Source organism: Larus michahellis, chromosome Z (genome assembly GCF_964199755.1).
Source record: "Larus michahellis chromosome Z, bLarMic1.1, whole genome shotgun sequence".
Lineage (NCBI taxonomy): Eukaryota > Metazoa > Chordata > Aves > Charadriiformes > Laridae > Larus > Larus michahellis.
Genome location: NC_133930.1, coordinates 54,674,723 through 54,695,869, shown reverse-complemented (window position 1 = coordinate 54,695,869; position 21,147 = coordinate 54,674,723). Strand labels below are relative to the sequence as shown.

Here is a 21,147-nt window from a genome sequence, read left to right as displayed (position 1 = left end):
CTGGAGATCCCCTCTGAGTTGTGAGCTCGCAATCACTTCATGACAGAGATGCTAGGCTAATTAAAGTAGCCAGCTCACTTGCTGAAAGTTACTGGCTCCACCTGACATCTCTCTGTTGCACTAGTGAACTCAAGCATTTTTTGTCAAGCTAAACACACTTACATACAAATGTCTTCAGGCTCAAGAACAACAGACACTTGTCTAACAAACAGACACAGTCTCTAATTTGTACAGACCACTTGGAGAAATGAGGTGCTGCTCGGCTTCACCCCAGGACACCGGCGCAGGCAGGTGCATGACAAGGCAGCCATCCCCTCCCGCCCCACAGAGCCCCCCTTCCGGGGATCCTGCACCCAGCCTGGCCTGGGGCAGCGTGTGGGTCCCAGCCAGAGCAGCACTTGCAAACGAGAAACAACCCATGCCTTTAAGACCCAACAAAAAGAAGTTTTTCTAATAACACTTGCCCTGACACATAACAAGGGATCAATGGCTAAAACCTGGAAAGACAACAAATCCTTTAGATTTCTCCTGGACTCAGTCTGATGGAAGTGCTGCTGCGTCTGCCACAGGAATGCCTGGCTTGTCACCACCAAAGCCCAGGTCCTGCCTGCAGGTTGCGTCAGACTTCCTGTCCCAGGTCCTCATGGACCAGGGAAGACATATCCCCCTCCAGGAGTCTCCCGGACTGCTGTCAGCCAGAGCACCTGGCAGCCATAGGCTCCCCAGTCTGGTACAGTATCCAGAAAGGAACACGCCACACACTTCTCACCAGGATCTTAATGCTTATCCTCCCCTCTCCTGCACGGTCTGCTTGGAGCCCATTCCTACCTGCCCTGCCCTTTCCCGGCTGGCACAGACCCACCCCCACCCCCCGAAACAGAGGTGAGGACGTGATCTTTCTTTTCTCCAAGTCATCCTGCACAACACCACTGACACAGTGGGCATGGAGAGCCCTGGACCAAACACAGGTGGGTGTCCCAGCGCACGAGGGGCAGCTCTGCCCAGAGCCCCCCCGATGGGCCAGGGACAAGGCACGCGCTGCCTTTGGTGGACAGAAGTGACTGCAGAGATGAGCAGACACAACATTTCTCCAGCATGGGGGTGCTCACAGGGGAAACAGGGCCAGTGGCTATGCCAGTGCCCGAACAAGCAAAACCATTCTTGGAGCAAGCAGAGTACATATGTGTTTATATTTTTGCATTTTATATTATTTACTTTATATTTTTAAGATCCTAGTGAGCAAGAACGGCATTTCTCTAGAACTGGACTCAAACCAAACCACTTGCGGGAGTCATTGTTCAGGCTCGCTTCAGATTTTCTGGAAAGTCCTATGGCTTAAAAGCCCCTTTCCCTGTTTGTTACATACTAACTCCTATACAATAAACCCCTTAACTTACAACATTACAGCACTCCCTCGTCTTCTGAATCTTGCCAGTACTGGATGTCCAATACAAAACAAAGATACAGTAGTACAAATGTGCAGATTATTTAAGAATATTAAATAAGCAGCTTTTTAAATTAATATAGGCAGTACAAAGCATCTTGAGTTACACTGTCTACATATGGCAAATCTTATAGCTAAACTTCATAATACAAAGAAGCAGCCAAGCTAGTGCAATTGGAAATTAAATAGCTAAGACTGCGGTAAGAAGAAAAAAGAAAAAAAATTAGTACAGGTGAAAGATAAACGACCCAAATTATAAACTGGCAAGGACAGGCTGCATAATACTGAAAGTGTAGACGGCTTTCATACTTATCTCCATTCACGTTCTTTCCTCAGATTGTTTTAACAATTGTACACAGATTGAAAAAAAAAGTTTCTGAAAGAAACCAACAACACAGCTAAAATGTAGAGAGAAAATACAACAGCCACAAACTACTGTGTATATACATAGTAAGGAAGCAGGCAGTGTCTGTGAACAAAATACCACCCGGTAGTTTGCCTGGCTTGGAGATTATCAGATGAACCTTGCCTGGTTTTCTAAGGAAGATGGGATGGCCAAGCAGCAATTCGTTAGTCATTTCTCCCGGTAAAACACCTCCTTCGCTTTATGTTAATTATTTAAAGATTCAAAGTGGATCCTTTAAGGGTGCAGGTGCTTTGAAATTTTAACAGTAACCAAAAGGCGTTTTTAGGAACTCATTAAGACTAGATTTTTATAGTTCAGTATATGAAAATGTTGCAGGAAGTCTGTGTGTTAATACTGTTAAACAGAATTAAATAAAGTGGACAGGCAGAAGTAAAATGGAGAGCTGACAGTGCTCTGTCAGTTCGCAGAACGCCTCCTGTTGAGTTCTGAATACTGGATTTCCTCTCTTCTAGCCTCATAGGAGACTTTTTGTGAAGAGAAAGAGTAAATGGAAGCGGGAAATGGGAAAGCCACTCCCCAAGATGGTAAGCTTCTCTGCAAGTAGATGTCCCTTTGAAATCAGATGGCCATGAGTCTTAAGTGTAGAACTGGTTAAGTTTTGGTTATGCAGTCTGGACAGAAAAGCAAGTCATGCACTGAACAGTCCCTGTTATAATAATGCTGCAGGTCATGCAACCACATCACTGCAAATAAAAGAATAAAAAAGAAAGTTAAAAAGCAGGTAACATATTACCGTTAAAAAACCCAGAGAACAGCACAGGTATTTTTCAGAGCAGTTTAGTAAGGCCATCTCTACTTCAGAGTTGTGCAAATTCATGGGGAAAACATCTTTGCTACAGCAACTCTTCGAATTAACAGGAAGGTTACACACCAGTAATTAGAAAAAGCAACAAAACAGACTTCAACAATATCTAAATTTAAACATAATTCAGACAAATTTAAACATTTCTGAGTAAAGTCCTTCAGGGCACCATTCTCAACTTACACAGCCATGGAAACTAAGTTTACACAGTGATGAAAAAGTCTCAGGCATTCCTGCTGTCTGTGAGTACAACAGTTAAAAAAAATAAAGCAATATAAAGTGAAAGGTGCCTGTCCTGCGTGTGGTTATATACTAAAAGACAATCCGGGTCACAATGACTCTGTTCGAGCCTTTGAGCTCTGAGCACCACTGAAGACTTTAAGCGTTTATGTTTCATCAAAGCTCATCCTGTGTGTGAGGCTGCACCAGCATCACCGCCACACTACGCTGGCAATTTCTACTCGTTGCATGCAAATACAGATTTGAATCACACAAAAATTATATGTATTCTTGTTAAAATAAGCTGAGTAGGAGCCACTGAGCAGCCGAAAGAGCACATCACAATGCTGCGGGAGTGAATCTAAGTTTGGCAGAGAATTGGAGCGGTTGGCGTGTTTCTCCATCCTTGCTGATGCACCCTCTCTCTTGGCCACCGTAACCGGAGAGGTGGAATGCTTTACTAATAGCACAGGTACGGTGCTTTTATCTTCCCCAGGTAACACAACTATCCCCACACAGCATGGCACAGCGCTAACTGCTCGTTCTCATTTTCGCACTGCACCCACTGTGATGTTACAGAGAGGAAAAATAGCTTCACCAGACTGAAATCAAAGCATGCAAACAGTTTCTCTCCCCATTTTCTTCTCCATAGTATTGCACTGGTCAAAAATGATTCTAAGAACAGTTCCTGTCACAGGAAAATCCAGGTTAAACAGATAAGGAAGAATATTTATAGCTAAATTCATGGACTTAATGCAAAATTCTGTCTTTCTGCTATTAATCCTACAGCTTGCGTATCCCTCTCTTTTTCCTTCTCATTCACCAACCCAGAATAATAACCATAGTTGAAAAACAAATAGAAACATATAGACATAAATCAAATAGAATAAAAAATTTTAAAAAATTAACACATTCAACACATTCAAAGCTGACTTCAAGAGTGTAGTTTGAGTAATCACTGTCTACTGAGCTTGCTTGGCACTGCTTGGGTGCATAAAGTTACGGAGTTCAGGATTAATAATATGAAGATTACCGTAGTTAGTCTATAAAAAAATTAAAAGCTCAAGCTACATAAGCATGTACCTATTCTATTGTGCATAAATGAATATAGTCTACTCCTTTAATCTTACCTGCCTATTAGTTCAGAGGACTTACTTATTGGCACTTCAAGTGTCCTGTTGCACGTAAACAGAAATGACATTGTAGTTTTCTCTTTGAGTAAACAGTACTTTTGAGAGGTCTTGTAAACTCAGGACAGTATATTCTCTTTCAAGGATGTAACAAATTCATCTGACAGTGCTCTTTCCTGTCTAGAAATTCTAATCTTCTTCTAAAAAAAAAATAATCTGTCAATTTCTTTCTCTTGGAGAACTCCTCAAAATTAATCAATATATTTTAAAGCTACCTGTTGAGGCAGCAACACTTCAGAAGACAACAGAGATGTGAAATGTGAGAGCAAATTCACTCAGCATCACCTGACATTGCTTCTGCAGCATCTCCAGGAAGAGACAGTTTACATAGCAGATAATGCATCTATAGAGGAGTAACTTTCTCTTACTTCCTTCCCTTGCCAGTCCGAAACACTCCATCTGTAAAGCACACGTTTGTTGCCAGCCTGGGGGATTATTTCTTAGTGAGGCATTTCCCCTCAACATTCACTGCCTTGTCTCATTAGCTCTACTTCATTACAAGTGGTTTATCCATCCCTTAAAATCTTCCTTAACTTCTTGCTGTCCTCTTCTGTTTTTTCAACACACATGTCACCGGGACAACTCCAGCACACTGAAGCCACAGAAAGGATGGCAGCCTTTTTCACTAACCTAGACAGCTCTGGAGGTAAACACCAAGACAAGAACTTTTAATTCAGAGCACTGCTCACACACGTCAAATCTGATTAAAAAACCCCAACAAACCCAGCCACATGTCCCCTCTGAGCAACTGTTTTTTCCTGTTCAGTCTATGCTTGGTCCTAGGATGGTCCATGCTTTCTCTAGCCAATGATCTACTGCCGGTAAGCAGTACTTTCTAAGGCAATCCCCAAAGCTATCACAGCAATGCAGACTACTCACTTTCATGTCTAACACTAGACTCTCTTCCCAAGTATTTCTGCCAAGCAAGCTTCTGCTTTGAAGTATCTGCCTCCAGATTTCTCTTCCTGCAGATTTCATAACTTCATAACTTGCTGGCTTCTACTGCTAAAGTTTGTTTTTCTTCATCTATTCTTTCTATGTCTTTCTCCACAATATTTCCTTTAGATTTTTTTAAAGGAGCCTTTCAACATAGCATATTCCAGAGTTGTATTAACACCACTTTGCATTTTTATAACTTACAATCCCAGAATACAAAGCAGACTATAAATTATAAGAATTGTGGCCTTACAATGTCATGCTTATAACTATTCTAAGATATTACTGATACTGCTTAATTAAAGCTTTAAAACCTCTCTTGAAACCAAACCACTGATAACCTCCAGGAAATAGGTTTACTCTCCTGCTTACTAATCTTTGGTGACTGAGAACTATAACATCTGCTTTACAAAATTTTAAATTACATAAACAATGTTATATTCAAATCCAAATCAAAAATCTGATGGTCTCACTACAATTCTTTTATAACTCCATGAGATTTACACCATTTGGGATTTTCTCTTAAAATCCTGCTCATTTTCATGATCGTGCTAACAACATGAGCATGCTAACAAGGTAACAACTGACCTGTATGTTGATTTTCTCTTCTCTTAAAGTTAGGGATAATCATTAGGGATTCAAGTTCCACTTGCAGAAGAAGCTATCCTATGCCTGCAGAAATACTTGCTTTTGCAGTATTTAAGATTTTTGCCATGCTACAGCAGTTAACAGCTCTTCAAAGTGCTGACAAATGGCCACTTTTGTAATGATTAAAATAACCGTGTTGCTCTTTCTGAAATATGATATTCTAACTTCATCTGACAGTAAAGGTTCTCTCTAATGTGAAGCAATGAATAAAATTACCAGCAGACAGGAAAGGCTTCCCAACTACTTTCCCTCCACTAACATTGCTTATTATACTGTACGGATCAATCTCTGAGATCCAAAGCAACATGACAGCAGCAAGACATTTTTATGTGACAAACGGAACCTGCTTTCAGTCTGGAAACAACACACAGTGCAACGGAGACTGAAGGATATGCAGTTTTCCAAATGCCTTTATACACACAGCACACAGCAGCAGAGGAAATTCATAATTTGCCGCCACGGACAACTAATGCAGAGATCTGCTTCAGGAGAGTCCCTTATTACCTTGGCAAGGCCTAAAACAGAAGGTTAGAATCTGGGCCATAGTAAAGTTAACAGCAAAACCATCCCCTAGCAACTAATAGATGACTTCAATTACAGCAGTTATCATGAGCTCCTACTGATGCACTGACTACAATTTGACATCAGAACAATTTGTCTAGGAAGCTGTCTTGGCTATACTGGCAGGTGTTTCTTCAAGGTGATTTGCCAAGTTTTCTAGAGCTCCTTGATCAACATTAATTCATTATCTAATTCAATGAGCTGATACATTTAAAAAATGAACGTTGTGTCCCACTATTTCAATGAATCCACAAAAGTGAAGTCCAAGAAAAAACAGTGGACAAGCCTAGATACATCCTCAACATCTCCAAATGGTGCAGTGAAGCTGGCACCAGAGTCAAAATCTCTGGGGGTTCACTGTACCAGATGCAAGAAGTCTGAGGCTGCTGTGGCTGACAATGACAGCTTCTGCCTTCACATAGGTAAAGCCTCTAATACTTAATCAACTGCAATTAAAAATTAATTAACAAAAAAATCCCACAACAACCCAGCTCCAAAAGCTCACGTTCTGTTTATTTTTTTTTTTAAATTAACATCAGAAACCATAATGGTCAAAGATATACTACTCTGCAGGTTTTTGTACTTAACAGTTGCTTGCACTGAAGAAATCACCCCTGATTTTTACTTATAGCAGGCAGAGTCACTGACAAGCTTCTGCTCCTTTTCTGGACTTCCAAGAGGGAAGAAAGATCACAGGAGCAAGGCAATACAATCAGTCATGCCACGACATTTTCTTAATTCCTTCAAAGTGACAAACTGGAGATACGGCGAGAATCCTACATAGAATCTGACATCTGCCACAAAACAATAATACGATTTAGCTTGTGGAGATGTTCTGAGCCCATATGAGATTCACTGCTTGCCTGTACACCAACCTCTGAGATAATGCAAGACTTCACTTCATTCTCCTGATGCAAGGCACACAGGTGAAACACAGTGCTCTTGCCAATACAGAAGGGAGCTGGACTGCGCAAATCTGGGAGGGGACACGTGTCTGGGCTGTATGCAGTCTGTAAGGTCCAAAGCCTCATCCACTGAACTTCTGGCTTAGCCGATCTTTAAATTTAAAAAGTTGCAATGATTCACCTCTTCCTTTTAACTGAATGCTAAATGTATCATACTGCCAGCACCAGCTAATACAGTTGTTCTAAGGAAGGGCTTCTGAAAAGGTTCCTTTATAAGTGCTTGATTTCCTGAGATCACATTTCAGCCATAATCCAGCTATCGAACTACTCTGTAGGCAACACCCCTGAAGTACGACTACTCGGCTTAGAGGAAAAAACACCACTTGAAAGTATTTCGTGACAGAGTAACCTCTTTTAGCTATTTATTTGCACAATATTGGTGAGGAAAATGCCTGCAAAATTTGCTAAACTTGGTTTGGAGATACTAAGGTTTATCAATACAATATTACTGCCAAACACAGAGTCCACATTCTACCTAAAATACATGTGCAAAAACCCATAGAAGTCAGTGTTGCATAGCTGACTTTGAGTGCAAAAACACCTCCCTCATGAATCCTTGCAAAAAGTCAAAATGTTGGGCAAGAATAAGTAAAACAAGTAAAATTCAGGGACTGTTTTGCTTCATAAGAAAAAGAAAAATCAGGCACATTCAGGACTATCTTCCTCCAGATAACTAACTAGAAGAAAATCAAGTGGTGAAATGAAAATATTTTCTAATTAACAAATCTACAGAAAATGTCAACGCGTCAAGACAATTAAACCCACTAAAAATCATCCAAGAAGCTCCTAAGTGGATAGTCTCATATACGCCAGAATTGAGGAAAAGCAAAAGCTACTTGCACATGTCATATACCAAGAACTGTAAAATTGCCAAAACTTCTTAAATTTTCTTGACAGCTTGCACATACCACTTACTGTTTAAGATCAGCATAAAGCAGTGATAGAAATATTCACTGATAATTCTTTCACACACAATGAATATAAAATTGCCAGTGCTCCTTACATGAATAGAAAGCCACAGAAAACTTGCAGAAGTGTTACTGCTATCTCAAGTGACATCAGAACAGGACAAGGTTACCATTTGCTTATTTCCAAAGAGATAATGAAAAGCATCTTGTAGCCACTATATTTACTTCTATTTACAATATGTAAAGCTGTATGGTCTAGTAATTTATTTTCCTTTGCACTGTGGGTGGAGCACACAACCTTTTAAATTAGATTACGTCAGCTTTCACAGCATGTGGAAAATACATGTTATGATCCAAGTGGTTATGTATTGCTATCAAGAAAATGGGGAACTTGAACATACTTTTCTGCAGTGTCTGATCAGATACACTAACAACTTAACTCTCCATGCAAGTATACCACCTGCAGTGCACACACATCCTTTAAAAGCAGAAACTAAGCTTCAGCTCTGAACAATGAAAATATTCATCCATTTAACTGTTATCTTTTATTGGCATTAAATAAAATCTCTCAGAAAGATTATTTTGGGCAGATCCTTGGCACAGCGCTCAAGAATGTGCTCTGATGAACTCTTCAGCTGTTTTATCACTGCCCTGAAGAACCTTTTCTCTTCAACCTCAATCTGTAGGGGCTTTTTTGTAATGTATAAGGACAGGATATAGCATTAGTTTAATAATTATCACTACATTTTTGACATAAATATTTTTTGTTGCTCCAGAAAAAGTGTTCCTAAAAGCTTCTTAGAAGTATCTAAGGTACTTACAGAATTCTGTTTTACAGGGTTTTTTGCTTATATTCTTTTATTGCTGAAGATGTGACAAACAGGCAGCATTCATTGTTAGCTCATCTATACATGAGCTTATTCCCTGAAGTTACGCTCTGAGCCTCTTCTTTTTCTTAATATCACACTACCTCCAAAGCTATACAACAAGCAAGGAAAATAATGAAGCTGAACCCTTTTAATAAGGAAGCTGTTCTTCTAAGGCTGAAGGTTTAATGACCCGCATTCATCCACACCCTAAGTATTGATGTATGCAGCAAATAACAGAAGCAAAAGAACAAGGAATTAAATTCCTGATGATTACCATTAGAAGATAGAACAAATGACTTACTGGAACTGGACAGCAACAGAGTATATTTCTGCAAGATGGCAGTGTATTTTTAGTTTTTTATATTCAACACAAATTTTGGGAAATACCAGAATTACTCCAAGTTTGAGAATTCTCAAAAGACAAAATGCTTGTTCAATCTTGCCTAACAGTTACTATGAGCAACAGTAAAGGACAGATTCAGTATTAGTCTTGCTTTGCTCTTTGATGCTGTATAATGATGCTATATATTCTTGAAGGGCGCTATAGAAAACACTTCAGTGTCTTAAGGGAAAATGGAAAACTGACCAGAACCACAAAGCAGAACATAAAAGCAAACAACCACCCAGGAGTGAAAAAAGCCACAAGAGCTAGATAGGAAAGTAAAAGCTAAAAATGAAGCTTCTAATCAGCATTTGTTGTTCTCCTGACCACCAGGGGCATTTGCCTGTCATCAAAACTTTGGAGGCAAAATTGTAAAACAAATGTTAAAATAACAAAAGCAAGTAGTTTTATTCTAATGTGCAGATTGTGTTCAAGATATTTTAGACCTCTACATAATTAAGAGCAACAGAAAATTAAATTATTATACAAAATTAAGAGATAAACTTCCCACTAAAGTCCTGGTATTCCTTGCTCTCACAAATAGGCTCTGGCAGTTTGGTAACAGGCAGAACCAGCCAGATTGAAATAAAAATGGAGCTTTAGATTCTTTCTCCGGCTGACATAAAATGCTGTAATCACAAAAAAACCTCATCAAATTCCCTAAGAGAAGAGATCTTACTTGCTTCTGTTCACACATGGCCTGCAGTAAAGAGTTCTTCAGATGACTAGAATCGATTGCACAATAAAATCAGTAAAATGACCACACAAACTGTGGTCATCTTGCTAGATAACACAAATGACTTCTTGTCTCTTTAGTATTCCGTATCTCAGTAAGAGACAGCAAAACAAGTACCACCTCACTGAGCTACAGAAATTGTCCTAAACTTCCTTTACATTGTTACCTTTCTGCACACAAGAAGATATTTTCACTGTCTTATCTAATTTGGCAAGCACAGCCCAGGCATGTCATACGTTGAATTATATGTCATACATAAAGAGAATTTTTAGAAAAATCAGGTTTTTTCCAAATGTGAGGAATAAAAGACAAACCTATATGCAGTTAATAGACTTCAGCATCTATTTTTAAATTACTGGCGGTGGGGAGGGAAGGGAAACAGAACTGATAAATTTTTTCAGACACATACTGAATGCATTTCTTAGCCCAGATTAAAAGAGATGATGTACTTGAGGATAAAACAGTACCTACAAGAGTCATTCACCTGTTCCTTACCCTTTAATCTAGGTGTGCTAGTTTTAATTATCTTTTGCTCATTCTACCCAAATTGTGAATTAACATGGACCTTCAGATGATTAATAAATGCTAGTACATCTTTTCTCTAGAGGGATTTATGAAAAAATGTCTTCACTTGGGAGGGCATTAAAATAAGGTAAAAGAATAAATTTATAAACCAGACTGCATTTGCACTAGGGACTAAACAGTCTCTAAAGGAAAAATGTTTAAAACTGAAACAACACGAGATGTATGTATATGAAACTTTCAACCAATACTCGGGTCCTCTTTGGCCGTCAATTCTTTGACAAAAATGATAGGGAGAGCATAGAATTAGGCAGAGAAAAAGCAGAACTTTGTAGGAACAGAACCTAAATTAATAGCAGGGGCCATCATCCACCCCCACTGATCAGCATGAAGGTGCTACAATGAGTGATGTACAATTAACCAGCTACATGCTAAAAAGGCAGTACAACAAATCACAGCCAGTTTCCAACAAAGTCAGCAACAAACTCACCTGAAGGCACTGGTACCATTAGTAAGGCAACTGATACAATTATACCCTGAATCAATATCTTAAAAGCAAGTCTTTTAGCAGGGGATGACAACTGGAATACATTAACATCAATAATATTAATCTGGGCCTTGATCCATTATGTACTGTTCATCCATAATTATAAAATTTTAAAACAAATGTCCTTTTTAAATGGATGATACAGCAGCATATTAGAGCATTCTAAGTATTTCTCGGTATTTTTATAATACATATAAAGCATAACTTGACCAAGAAGAGTGGAAAAAACCATTTGAAAATATTGAGCTTTGTAAGCAAAAGAGTGACACCAGTAAATAAAGAAAAACCTGGGAAAAAAGGCATCCTGCTTCCTTATTAAATGCCAAGAATAAGAGCAAACTTTGCATATAGGACATTAAAAAAACCAAACATCCTTTTTGCCATTGGTAAGTTTTTTAGTAGCAAATATATTTCACAAGAATATTATATACTAATTTTGCATTTCTGTAATGAGTTTTCAGCATTTTCTTAAAGCAACAGGTTAGCAGATGAAATAGAAAGCCTAATTCCCTTTGAACAAAGACAGTCTTATAAAGAGTAACAACCCTGATAGGCACAAAGTATCAACTGTGACAGGAAATTTACTTGTTACACAGCCCATATGAGGCTTTTCATAAGAGACCAGGCTTCAAACAAGTAAGACTCTGTTATTATACAGCACTCCCCTAGATGTTTTCAAAACTTTGGCACATTCAAAAAAATGCAGAGAGAGATGGACTCCAAAAAAATATAAGCAAAGGGCATTACAGAACAATAATAAAACCCTTTCCTGAACTGTAAAATAATAGCAGGAGAAAGAGAAAGGATGCTGGTTGATTTTCCTTGAATGTTGTCACTTGAAACAGGCCTGGATCACAGGGCAGTTTTCTTTCTAAGGGCAAGGCATCTCTACCTTGCTGTTGCTGGCTGGACATGACCAGGGTAAGATCTCCTTGTGCTGGTGGCTTGCCTTTGTCTAGCCAGGAAGGACTGTCCTGAGCCTGTACTAGCCAGTCTATCTTCTGCTGCTTTTTTATGCAGAGTCATCCCCTATGGACAAAGAGAAACTTCTCAGTAAATACCAACACATAACACTGAACAGCTTTACTTATTTAAGTTCTGTTTATTATCTCCTTCTTCACCAACATTGACTAAGCTATTTTGAATTTCAGACGTGAAGCATCGTATTTTCCAGGATAAAGCTAAGATATTTTCCTAATTCTTTGTGTGTTCTTTTTTTTTTCTTCCCTCCCCCAGTAATTGTCCAGGTTTGGAATAACTGTTAAGAAGCAGGTCCCCCAGTGTCCCAGATCTGAACATATGCTTCTCCACATAAACACATGGTAACTGGATGAGTCTTTTCAAAAGTGCTCCCCTTCCCTGCCCTGGCCCCCTTCAGCATGTTGAGCTAGAAGACTTCTTTTCTTCTGAAAATAATTAAAGTATTGTCATCTCTGAAAATACCACCTCATATGGCAGGAGCATATCTTGAGAGAAAGTATGTTTTCAGCAGGAGTAAATGTAAGGGAATGAGGGAAGGTGTGATGGATTGTGTAGTTGTGTATAAAAGCAGAGGCTCATGAGAGAAAACGACAAAGCTATTAATGCTCATTCTGGTGTTCATCACAGGCTATTGAACCACAGCTCTTAGCTCAGGCTTGTCTTATGCTTGTCAGTAGGACTAATGCTATAAAGTTGGTCAGGACACTAGTCACTTGACAATGCCTTCAATATTTAAAGGATTCAAACACTCTGCTGAAGTATCATTTTTGGCTTCTATTCATGGACATAACAAGAACATAAAACAGCAAGAAGGAAATTCTTTCAAGGAATTTGAACTATATGACAAAGCAGAATGAAACATGAATGTTACATGTCAGGGATTCCTTCTATCTGAAAAGCAGTTTCAATTCAGCCACACTCTGCCAAAGAGAAGGCTTAAACACATTTGACGAAGGTGAAAAATCTCTCAGCATATGGGCCCAACAAAAGCTGTATGGCTGCACAGATCACTTCCTTACGGTTTGAGTGGTTTAAGTGAGGGTCTTGCCCCTGTGCTCATCCTTTGCATGGGGCTAAACTTGAACCAAGCTAAAGGGGTTATTTCTCAGAGCACTTACTGCAGCAAGTAAGCTGTATTGCTTTTCTTGTGCCCCTGTATTAGTAACAACTGGAAGACTAGAGAGTGGAGAATCAAAGAAGAAAGTAAACTTGACCACTGTAAGTCAGTATAACTGAAGGGTTATAATTACATAATAGTAATCTGAAGTATCGTTCCCTCTAGAAAGTGTAATTTCTGGTTTTAAAACCCGAAAATAACAAACACGTTCTTTTTCCTTTACCCAAAGGTTGTCATAGGAACATACTCTTATATAGTGATAGCTTAAAACTATTAAAAAGCATTTGTTTCTGTGTCTGTGTGCTGGAAAATGCTTTTCAAACAAAAAAAAATTCCTGTAAATTAATGAATACTGATATAAACAACCAGAAAAAACTAATATTAATAGTTTCTTTCCTTTTTTTTTGTTTTAATAACAAGTTTGGTAGATTCTTACCATATTGTACCAGGCACTAACAATAAATTTCTCCTCCATTTCTCTTTGACTTTTTGTTTTCTCATATTCTTTCTACAAAACAAACATCAAAAAAGCATACATTTACAACAAAAGTATAATAAAAGTATTAGTCTACACCTAAAAAACAATAAGGAAATACGCATCTACCAGGAAACTTGAGGATTACTACCTCCAGTGAATGAAACATTCTGTCCCGTTCCTGCAACTGATTTTTCAGAGCCTGAATCTCAGGAGCTGCACCCTGGTTCTGCTTAGGATCTAAGGTGCGGATGACCTGTAAGAGAAAAGCAGATGGTTTTTAATTAAATCCTGAAGACACAATCTAATTGAAGGGAAAGTCATGAAGGAATTACAACATTTTAAATCAGATTAAGAAATAAAAAGTGACTTAAAACATGTCAGTGGTAAGAAATGACACTCCGAAATGTGAAACAGAGGTATGTGAAGTTTTAAGAGGCTGACTCATGTGAAATAATCTTGACAGCCAGCATGACAGAGGCTCTGCCTCTGAACATCTGTCATGATATGTTAGAGCATCTGAACCAGGCTCTTTTACACGACTTTGAAACAAAACTACTGATAGGAAAAAGCAACACCTAAGAGGTTCCATATCCCAGACTCACATATGTGGTTCTACCCCCAGCTACACTCCCCTGGGAGTCCCTTGAGGAAGGACCGCTTTGGTCCTTATGGCAAGATGCCATGATTCACTGGCCTGGGGTACCAGGTGCTGTAATTTCTAGATAGCTCTGTTAAGCCAAGAAGTATTCTGTGGCACATGCATGATCATTATGCTACTAATAAGATGACAGGACAGCTGGTTATGTTTGTACGTGGCATCCACCATGGGTAGCATGAGTGCTAGCAAACACAGAGCTAAACCAAGAACAAATCCAGCAAAATATCTAGATCCCTAAGCCTTTAATAGAAATTAGCTTAAAACTTTTAACAATCTCTGGACACATAGAAAGAGAGTTCACACCTTTTGTCTTTCTACCCATTTCCAGATAGGTAGAATCATGTCCAGATGCTGAAATAAAACAGATGCTTTAAATTTTAGTAAGTCATTTTTACTGAATGGTACTCATGAAGGGAGATTCATAAAAGTGTACTATGTTTCTAATAAAATACACATTAGACTTGGATACAGTTTCTACAGTGGAAGGCAATAATGAATGCACTTGTCTTTGCAACACCAAAAACCAAAACTGAAAGTTGATAAGAAGATCACAGAAAGCTATCCTAACTAAATAATTAATGCTACAAAGAACTCACTGCGTCTACCTTATATTTTACTTGCTAGTGTGTCTACAGGTACCTTCTGCAGACTTGACATGTGGTGCACTCTCAGAGAGGGATCGTTAATATGGAGTACATATACTTACACTTTTGGCCTTTTCCAAATACTTCTTATATCTCTCTTCCATTTGCTTCATTTCCTCCTCCTTTTTCCGTAAAGCTTCTTGTAATTCTTCAATTTTGAGTGCTTCATGTCAGGAGATGCACGCATTGGAAAATAACATAATTATATTATGTTTATTTTCATGTTTTTCAACAGACATTTACGGCACACCTAAATTTATTTCAGTTAAGAAAAGCTAACACAAGGAACCTGATGTAGCAGATACCATAGTTTTAACTACTGAACAGCTCAGAAACACACTAAAAATGTGTGTTCCTATATAATCTCATAAGATGGCTGTTTTGTACACAAACTTTGCTTTTTAAAAACTTATAAAAAAATAAAGAGAAGTGGAATCATAAATCAATACCATTACTGAACACACTTAGAAAATGAGTTTACTAATGACTTACCGATTCCATATAATTTTGGTATTGTAACTCAGATAAATATGAGTTTTACAATTTTAGGTAAGAGGAATAATTCTTAATAGGCACAACTCTTGCTTAAATCAGCTAAACTGTAACACTGGACACAATTTCTTGAACTTGTGACATGAATATACTCAATTTAATTTTTTCCCTGCATTTTCTTAAGCAGCAAGGCAGACCAGTCGGACAGTTTCATTGCACAGCCTTTTCCTATGTTGATATAGGAATATATCAAAACGCTATTGCTTATACATGTTCTACATATCTTCTCAGATCTCAGGAAAAAAAAATCAATTGCATCTTCCTGGAACAAATAGTATAAACTATTGACATCTGGTTCTCAGATGTCAGATAATTGGCAACCCTCAGTCCATCTGTTTTGCAGCCTTATTTTGAAATGTTCTTTCATGTTTTTCGAAAGTTTTCTCTCTAAGCACTCGGAAAACACTAAGCTGTTAAACAGGACCAAGTAAGATTTTCATTGATGAGTAAGAGGACCAATAACCAACCATCTCCAAGGTTGCAAGAATCCATTTTTCAAAATGTGCCATGATTCTCGTACAATGCCCAAGCATTTTGGCCATACCCAGGATAGTTAAAAGAATCTGAAAAAATAATTCACACACATTTCCTGAGCATGTAAAGAAAGGAAGAAGGTACAACTATTTTTATTTTACTGAGACAAAAGTTCAGACCTAGGTTTTTAAAAAGCAACTTGTAGTTTCAGTAAACTAACTACAGAAGCCTCAATATGTCCTAATGTTTAAAAGCTAGCGAATCAGAAGACTGCTATTACACTCACACTGGGGCTTGTCAGGTATGACAGGGTTATGTTTTTATTAGCTACTCATGAAGTTCCTGGAACTCTTTTCCAAGTGTTCTAACATTTCCTAAGACATGGAATTTATAACATATTCTGCAGTTTAGCTCAACGCAAATGAAAAATCTTTTTGGATACATAATGTATGTAATAAATACTGAACTGAAATTTTTATCTTCCTCGATCTCTTTATGAATAAAATTGCTTCGGCACAAACCAGAAAAGCTGCCATTGGTTGCAGTCTTTTGCTTTGTTCTATAATACATAGGTTTGGAAAAAAACAATCTACTTCCTTCAATACTTCTCAGGAAAAAGTAGCATTGATATGCCATAAACCACATGATGCTGGGTTCTCGATACCATTTAAGCAATATGACACACATCCTACATTTTCTTCGACAAGTGTCCGAAAATTTTCTCAAATTACAACACAGTTTTGGAAACACACCAAAGGAATATATATTGGGAGTAAAAAGAACCTGGTGATGGCAGCAAGGATCTCCTAAACTAGGGTCTTAGGAGACATGACAGTTCTGAACAACTGAGGTTCAACGACAGGTATGACAGTGACTTGGTATTTCTACAGCCATCTTGATTTCTCACTACATGGTCTCTAAAATGTGATCCCCTGCATTTCAAGTGTTAGAAGCATCTTTTTGGTCACCACAGCTTCCAGAGAAATTAACGTACCTATCACTGCCAATTAAAATGTACATTTTTTTTATCTTGCACTGCCTATAGGTATCATAATTTAAGACCTTCCATGTGAAATACTTTACAAAGAAAAGAAATGGACTGCAAAGGTAACTCACAACTGTTATTGCATCTTGGTTCCAAATCCTCAATAATAGCTCGTTTCTTCTGTAGCTCATTGTTAGCCTCATGGAGCTTCTCACTGTTACAAACCATAAAAGAACATATTGTTTTCCCAAGATTATTACTGTGCTTAAATGAACATGAAGCGATACAAAACATTCACAGTGATATATTTCTGAGGGCATGATTGTTTTTTGCTGTGGGGCATGAGGACAAATAACAATGTCACTGTGGAAATATTTGTTAAATAAGATGAAAAACATTACGGTGTATGGACAACTGTAACAACAAACAGTTTCATTCTCAGTAATTATAAACTTAATTTAGAATTTATAGTTAATTGTACAATGCATGCCTAAAATGAATACTTGAAGTAGAGATTATATTGAGACAGAATGGCTAAGCCCAAAGGCAACAGAAGCAAAAAGCAAAACAGCTCTTTGCATTTTAGGGAAGTAAAAGAGGTGCAGAAATAGCAGAACAAAATGGTAACACGTCCTAAAATGTTACCTTTTATACCATAATGTATACTAAAAAGTAAACATATTAATTTTGTTTACATTAACATGCTTTCCTCAGACCAAAATTAATTACTCCTCCTGAGTAAAGATTTGCACAATGTTAAGGAAAGTTTTCTACCGCTACAGAATGATGGTTCCTTCATTACTCTTACTGCTTTCACAAAGGTTTTCTATGAGATGAAAATAGTATCTGGACAGCATATTCCCAAACATTCCTGGGTTATCTAATTTCTCTTAGTTGTATATTTCCCAGATGCGCGATTAATGACTGTCTGCCTTCCTTACCATAGGGAAAACACATAATTTCAAATGGCAAACAAAATAGGCAAAAAATAATACTTACAGATGTTCTTCAAGTTTCTTTTTCAGAAGAATTGACTAAAACAGAAAGTTAAATGTTTTATTTTAATATATTGCAGAGCTTTAACATAATTTCAAAATTATTTAAAATCATATAATTTTGGCATTCTAACCAAAATCCAACTTTTTACTTCACTCAGTTTTAGATCACAACTGTAAAGCAATCCTCTGTGGTAGCAATCCTTCTCTCCACAGCTGTGAGGCTTTCCTGAAATTAGAGCGCTTTATAACTTTAAAAATATTTTCCCAGGAACTAGATCAATAAAAGCAAGATCCATAAGCAACAAAATTGTATGGCAGTTGTTTTAATTTCTTCAGTACTTTTATAATTAGACTTAATAAGTTAACCTGAAATGGAAAGTGCAGCAAAATTTGCTAGAAGAGCTGTCCTACCAATATTGCAATGCAATTTGCATGAAGACATGTAGCAAATTAGTCAAACTAAGTTCCTGTCCCCATAGAAACTAGAAGGAGTATAGTGTTTCTGACTGGGGTATAGCAGAAATTTTACCCTTTTTCTGTTTCTCATCTGTATTTATTACAGACACATAAAAATTATCATACAACTTACAGTGTTCCACTTTCTGGTTAAATCACATTTAAATAAGCTCTTTGAATAAAAGTTTCAAAGAAGATTTTACTTTAATTTTAAACTCACTTCATACACCGTGAGTATCTTTAAAAAAAACCAACCCAATAAATGTCTACAAACTGAAAGTAGTGTTAAGTAAATAGAAAGCCATACTCACAATAGCCTTGAGCAGAAGCCCATGCCAAGAAACAGAGATGACATTAGTATAAAGCAAAACAGCAGCCAACAGAAGAAACTATTTAGAAAGTCATGAACAGAAAAAGTTAAAGCTATGCATTTTTTCACGTATGTGCATTTTTCTCCTTTGTTCTCATCAGCAGTTTCATCCTGTAACATTTTCTAAAACGTACCACTAAAACCAAAAATATAAAAATAGTACAGAAGCACATTTGTAAATCATTGTGTTTAAACCAAGATTTAAAAGGAGAGCACCCGCTATTTTGCAAAGTCATTTTAAAACAAAAATCACACAAGTAACAAAACAGGAGAAAATATGCAGTCTATTGGGCTATAAACAAGATTAAGAGATGCATGTGTTTTTGTGGAGTGATTCTGAACGGTGTTATCGCCACCCTGATTGAATACAAGACAAATGTAGAATATTTAAATCAGAAACTGCCTTTTTGGTCTGTATTTATCCAGTACCAATCACATTGAAGGTATCGCATATGACTGATGGCCCAGAACGCCATCAAAATATAAGATAAAATAATCAACAAAATTACTTCATTGCTTTTTCTCCAATGGTATTTCAATAAAGGTTTAGACACCTGGCCAAGAGAGTCAATTGCCATGTGCACTCAAAAAAGCTTTTAACTTTGTTACAGTGTAAGTACTTCAAAGTATTTTCTTTGATCACTTTACTGGGTCATGCTTCCTTATTATTTCAAAGTTGGATTTCCTTATCACACTATAAGAAAGGGGACGAACAGGTAAAAACAAGCCAGCATGACTCTACTGAATTCAGAGTCAGAAATTTGTAGTAGCTACAGATCCACAGGTTTTGACCATTTGGCTTTTTCCTTTTCCACTGCTCCAAACAACTGCTGCAACACCATCTTTTCTGTAACAATAAATGTCTGTATGCATCTTTGTTGGGCACAAAGCATCTGAACTGGCACCATCACTTACGTCTGATCATTTAGGAGACTGTTTGTTGGTTTGGACAAGAAAGAGAAACGTTGCCAACAGTCCCCATTTTCCCAAGGTAAGAAAATAAACACTGAACTCATCTTTTCTTTTGCAATCCTTGTATTGCTCTTGGGTTTAGCTTGGAACAGACACAACTACTTGTCAACATTGATTCCACTGGTATATTTTCTTACATATCACTTGCATAGTACCAGCATTGTTGTGGGAGTAAACCCTCTCCCATCTAGACAGATCATATGTTCTCATAAGCACAATCTAACAACAATAAACAGGACACGCAATTAAAAGAAGCAGGATGACTGAGTTTACCCAGAGTAATTTAACCAAAACATCAGATTAGGAAAAAGAATAAAATGTAAAATGTGTGATTTTAGCCACCCAAAGATCCTGTATATACTTGTAGTAAGGCAGATAAACTCAAATAAATTACTCTTAAAAAGGGCAAACATTACTTTTTTTGGAAATCTCAGTCAGCTTCAAAGCCATGTATCCAAATCTTCTGCTCCTAATAAGTAATTACTAGAATTGTTCTGTCATAGGAAGGCCAGTCTCTTAAAAAAATCCCAATCAAAAAAAAAGCTTTATCTAATTTTGAGCTAGTTTTACATTTAACTTAATTCAAATGCTTTATCTGTTCGTTATAGAAAAACATTGCTATAACAAAACTATAAAAAGCAGAAAATGCACACTCGCATTTTGCTTTTTCCTCCCACTGCTAACAAGTTCTACTTAAAAAACACTGGAAAAAATTACTTACTATGGTGTGGTTTTAGAAAATCCTCCCCAGTATTTAAGTGCTATCTTTCCTTTACATCAAAAACCCTACAGAAATAAAGTCTTTTTGATGGAAATTTCTTTCATGCTTAAATAAGCCAAAGGAACAGGTCTGTCTCCTTTTTGAGGACAAAGTTTGGTTTTGTTCTGCACATTAAGGCCATAGGCAGATGGCTAGGCTCTGGCTTGAGGTTAAGCTAACTTAGCAGGGTGAGGGAAACTGGCACATGACTTGAGAAAACTGCTTGATGAGACCAGTAACGCTGTGAGAAGATGACAAAAGTTATAAACAGCACCATAAGGGATGGTTAGATTTCACAGACGCTATCATAGAATAATTTGGGTTGGAAGGGAGCTTTAAAGGTCACCTAGCCCAAGCCCCCTGCAATGAGCAAGAGCATCTTCAATTAGATCAGGTTGCTCAGAGCCCTGTCCAACCTGACCTTGGATGTTTCCAGGGATGGCGCACCTACCACCTTTCTGGGCAACCTGTTCCAGTGTTTTCACAAAGTGAGCAAAGTGGCTTAACTTCACAGGTAACTGAACAGGTAAGAGAGTTTTGGGGACC

The 21,147-nt window shown here is 37.7% G+C and overlaps 1 protein-coding gene across 3 annotated transcripts in view; it reads right to left on the bottom strand.

Annotated features, from left to right (window-relative positions):
• Window positions 1-1,226: 1,226 nt before the first annotated feature.
• The window catches only part of HOOK3 (hook microtubule tethering protein 3), a 96,804-nt gene continuing 76,883 nt past the window's right edge, over window positions 1,227-21,147 (bottom strand). For 2 of the 3 annotated variants that reach the window (XM_074570919.1, XM_074570921.1), the window contains 7 exons: window positions 18,045-18,079; window positions 17,177-17,259; window positions 15,097-15,197; window positions 13,881-13,985; window positions 13,691-13,762; window positions 12,049-12,185; window positions 1,227-2,554 (listed from right to left, as the gene is read on the bottom strand). In XM_074570919.1, coding sequence (XP_074427020.1) covers window positions 2,539-2,554; window positions 12,049-12,185; window positions 13,691-13,762; window positions 13,881-13,985; window positions 15,097-15,197; window positions 17,177-17,259; window positions 18,045-18,079 — 549 coding nt within the window. In that variant the 3' untranslated portion in view covers window positions 1,227-2,538. Of the gene's footprint in view, window positions 2,555-9,329; window positions 12,186-13,690; window positions 13,763-13,880; window positions 13,986-15,096; window positions 15,198-17,176; window positions 17,260-18,044; window positions 18,080-21,147 lie in introns of those variants that run through there. The other variant, XM_074570920.1, reaches the window with a different exon arrangement.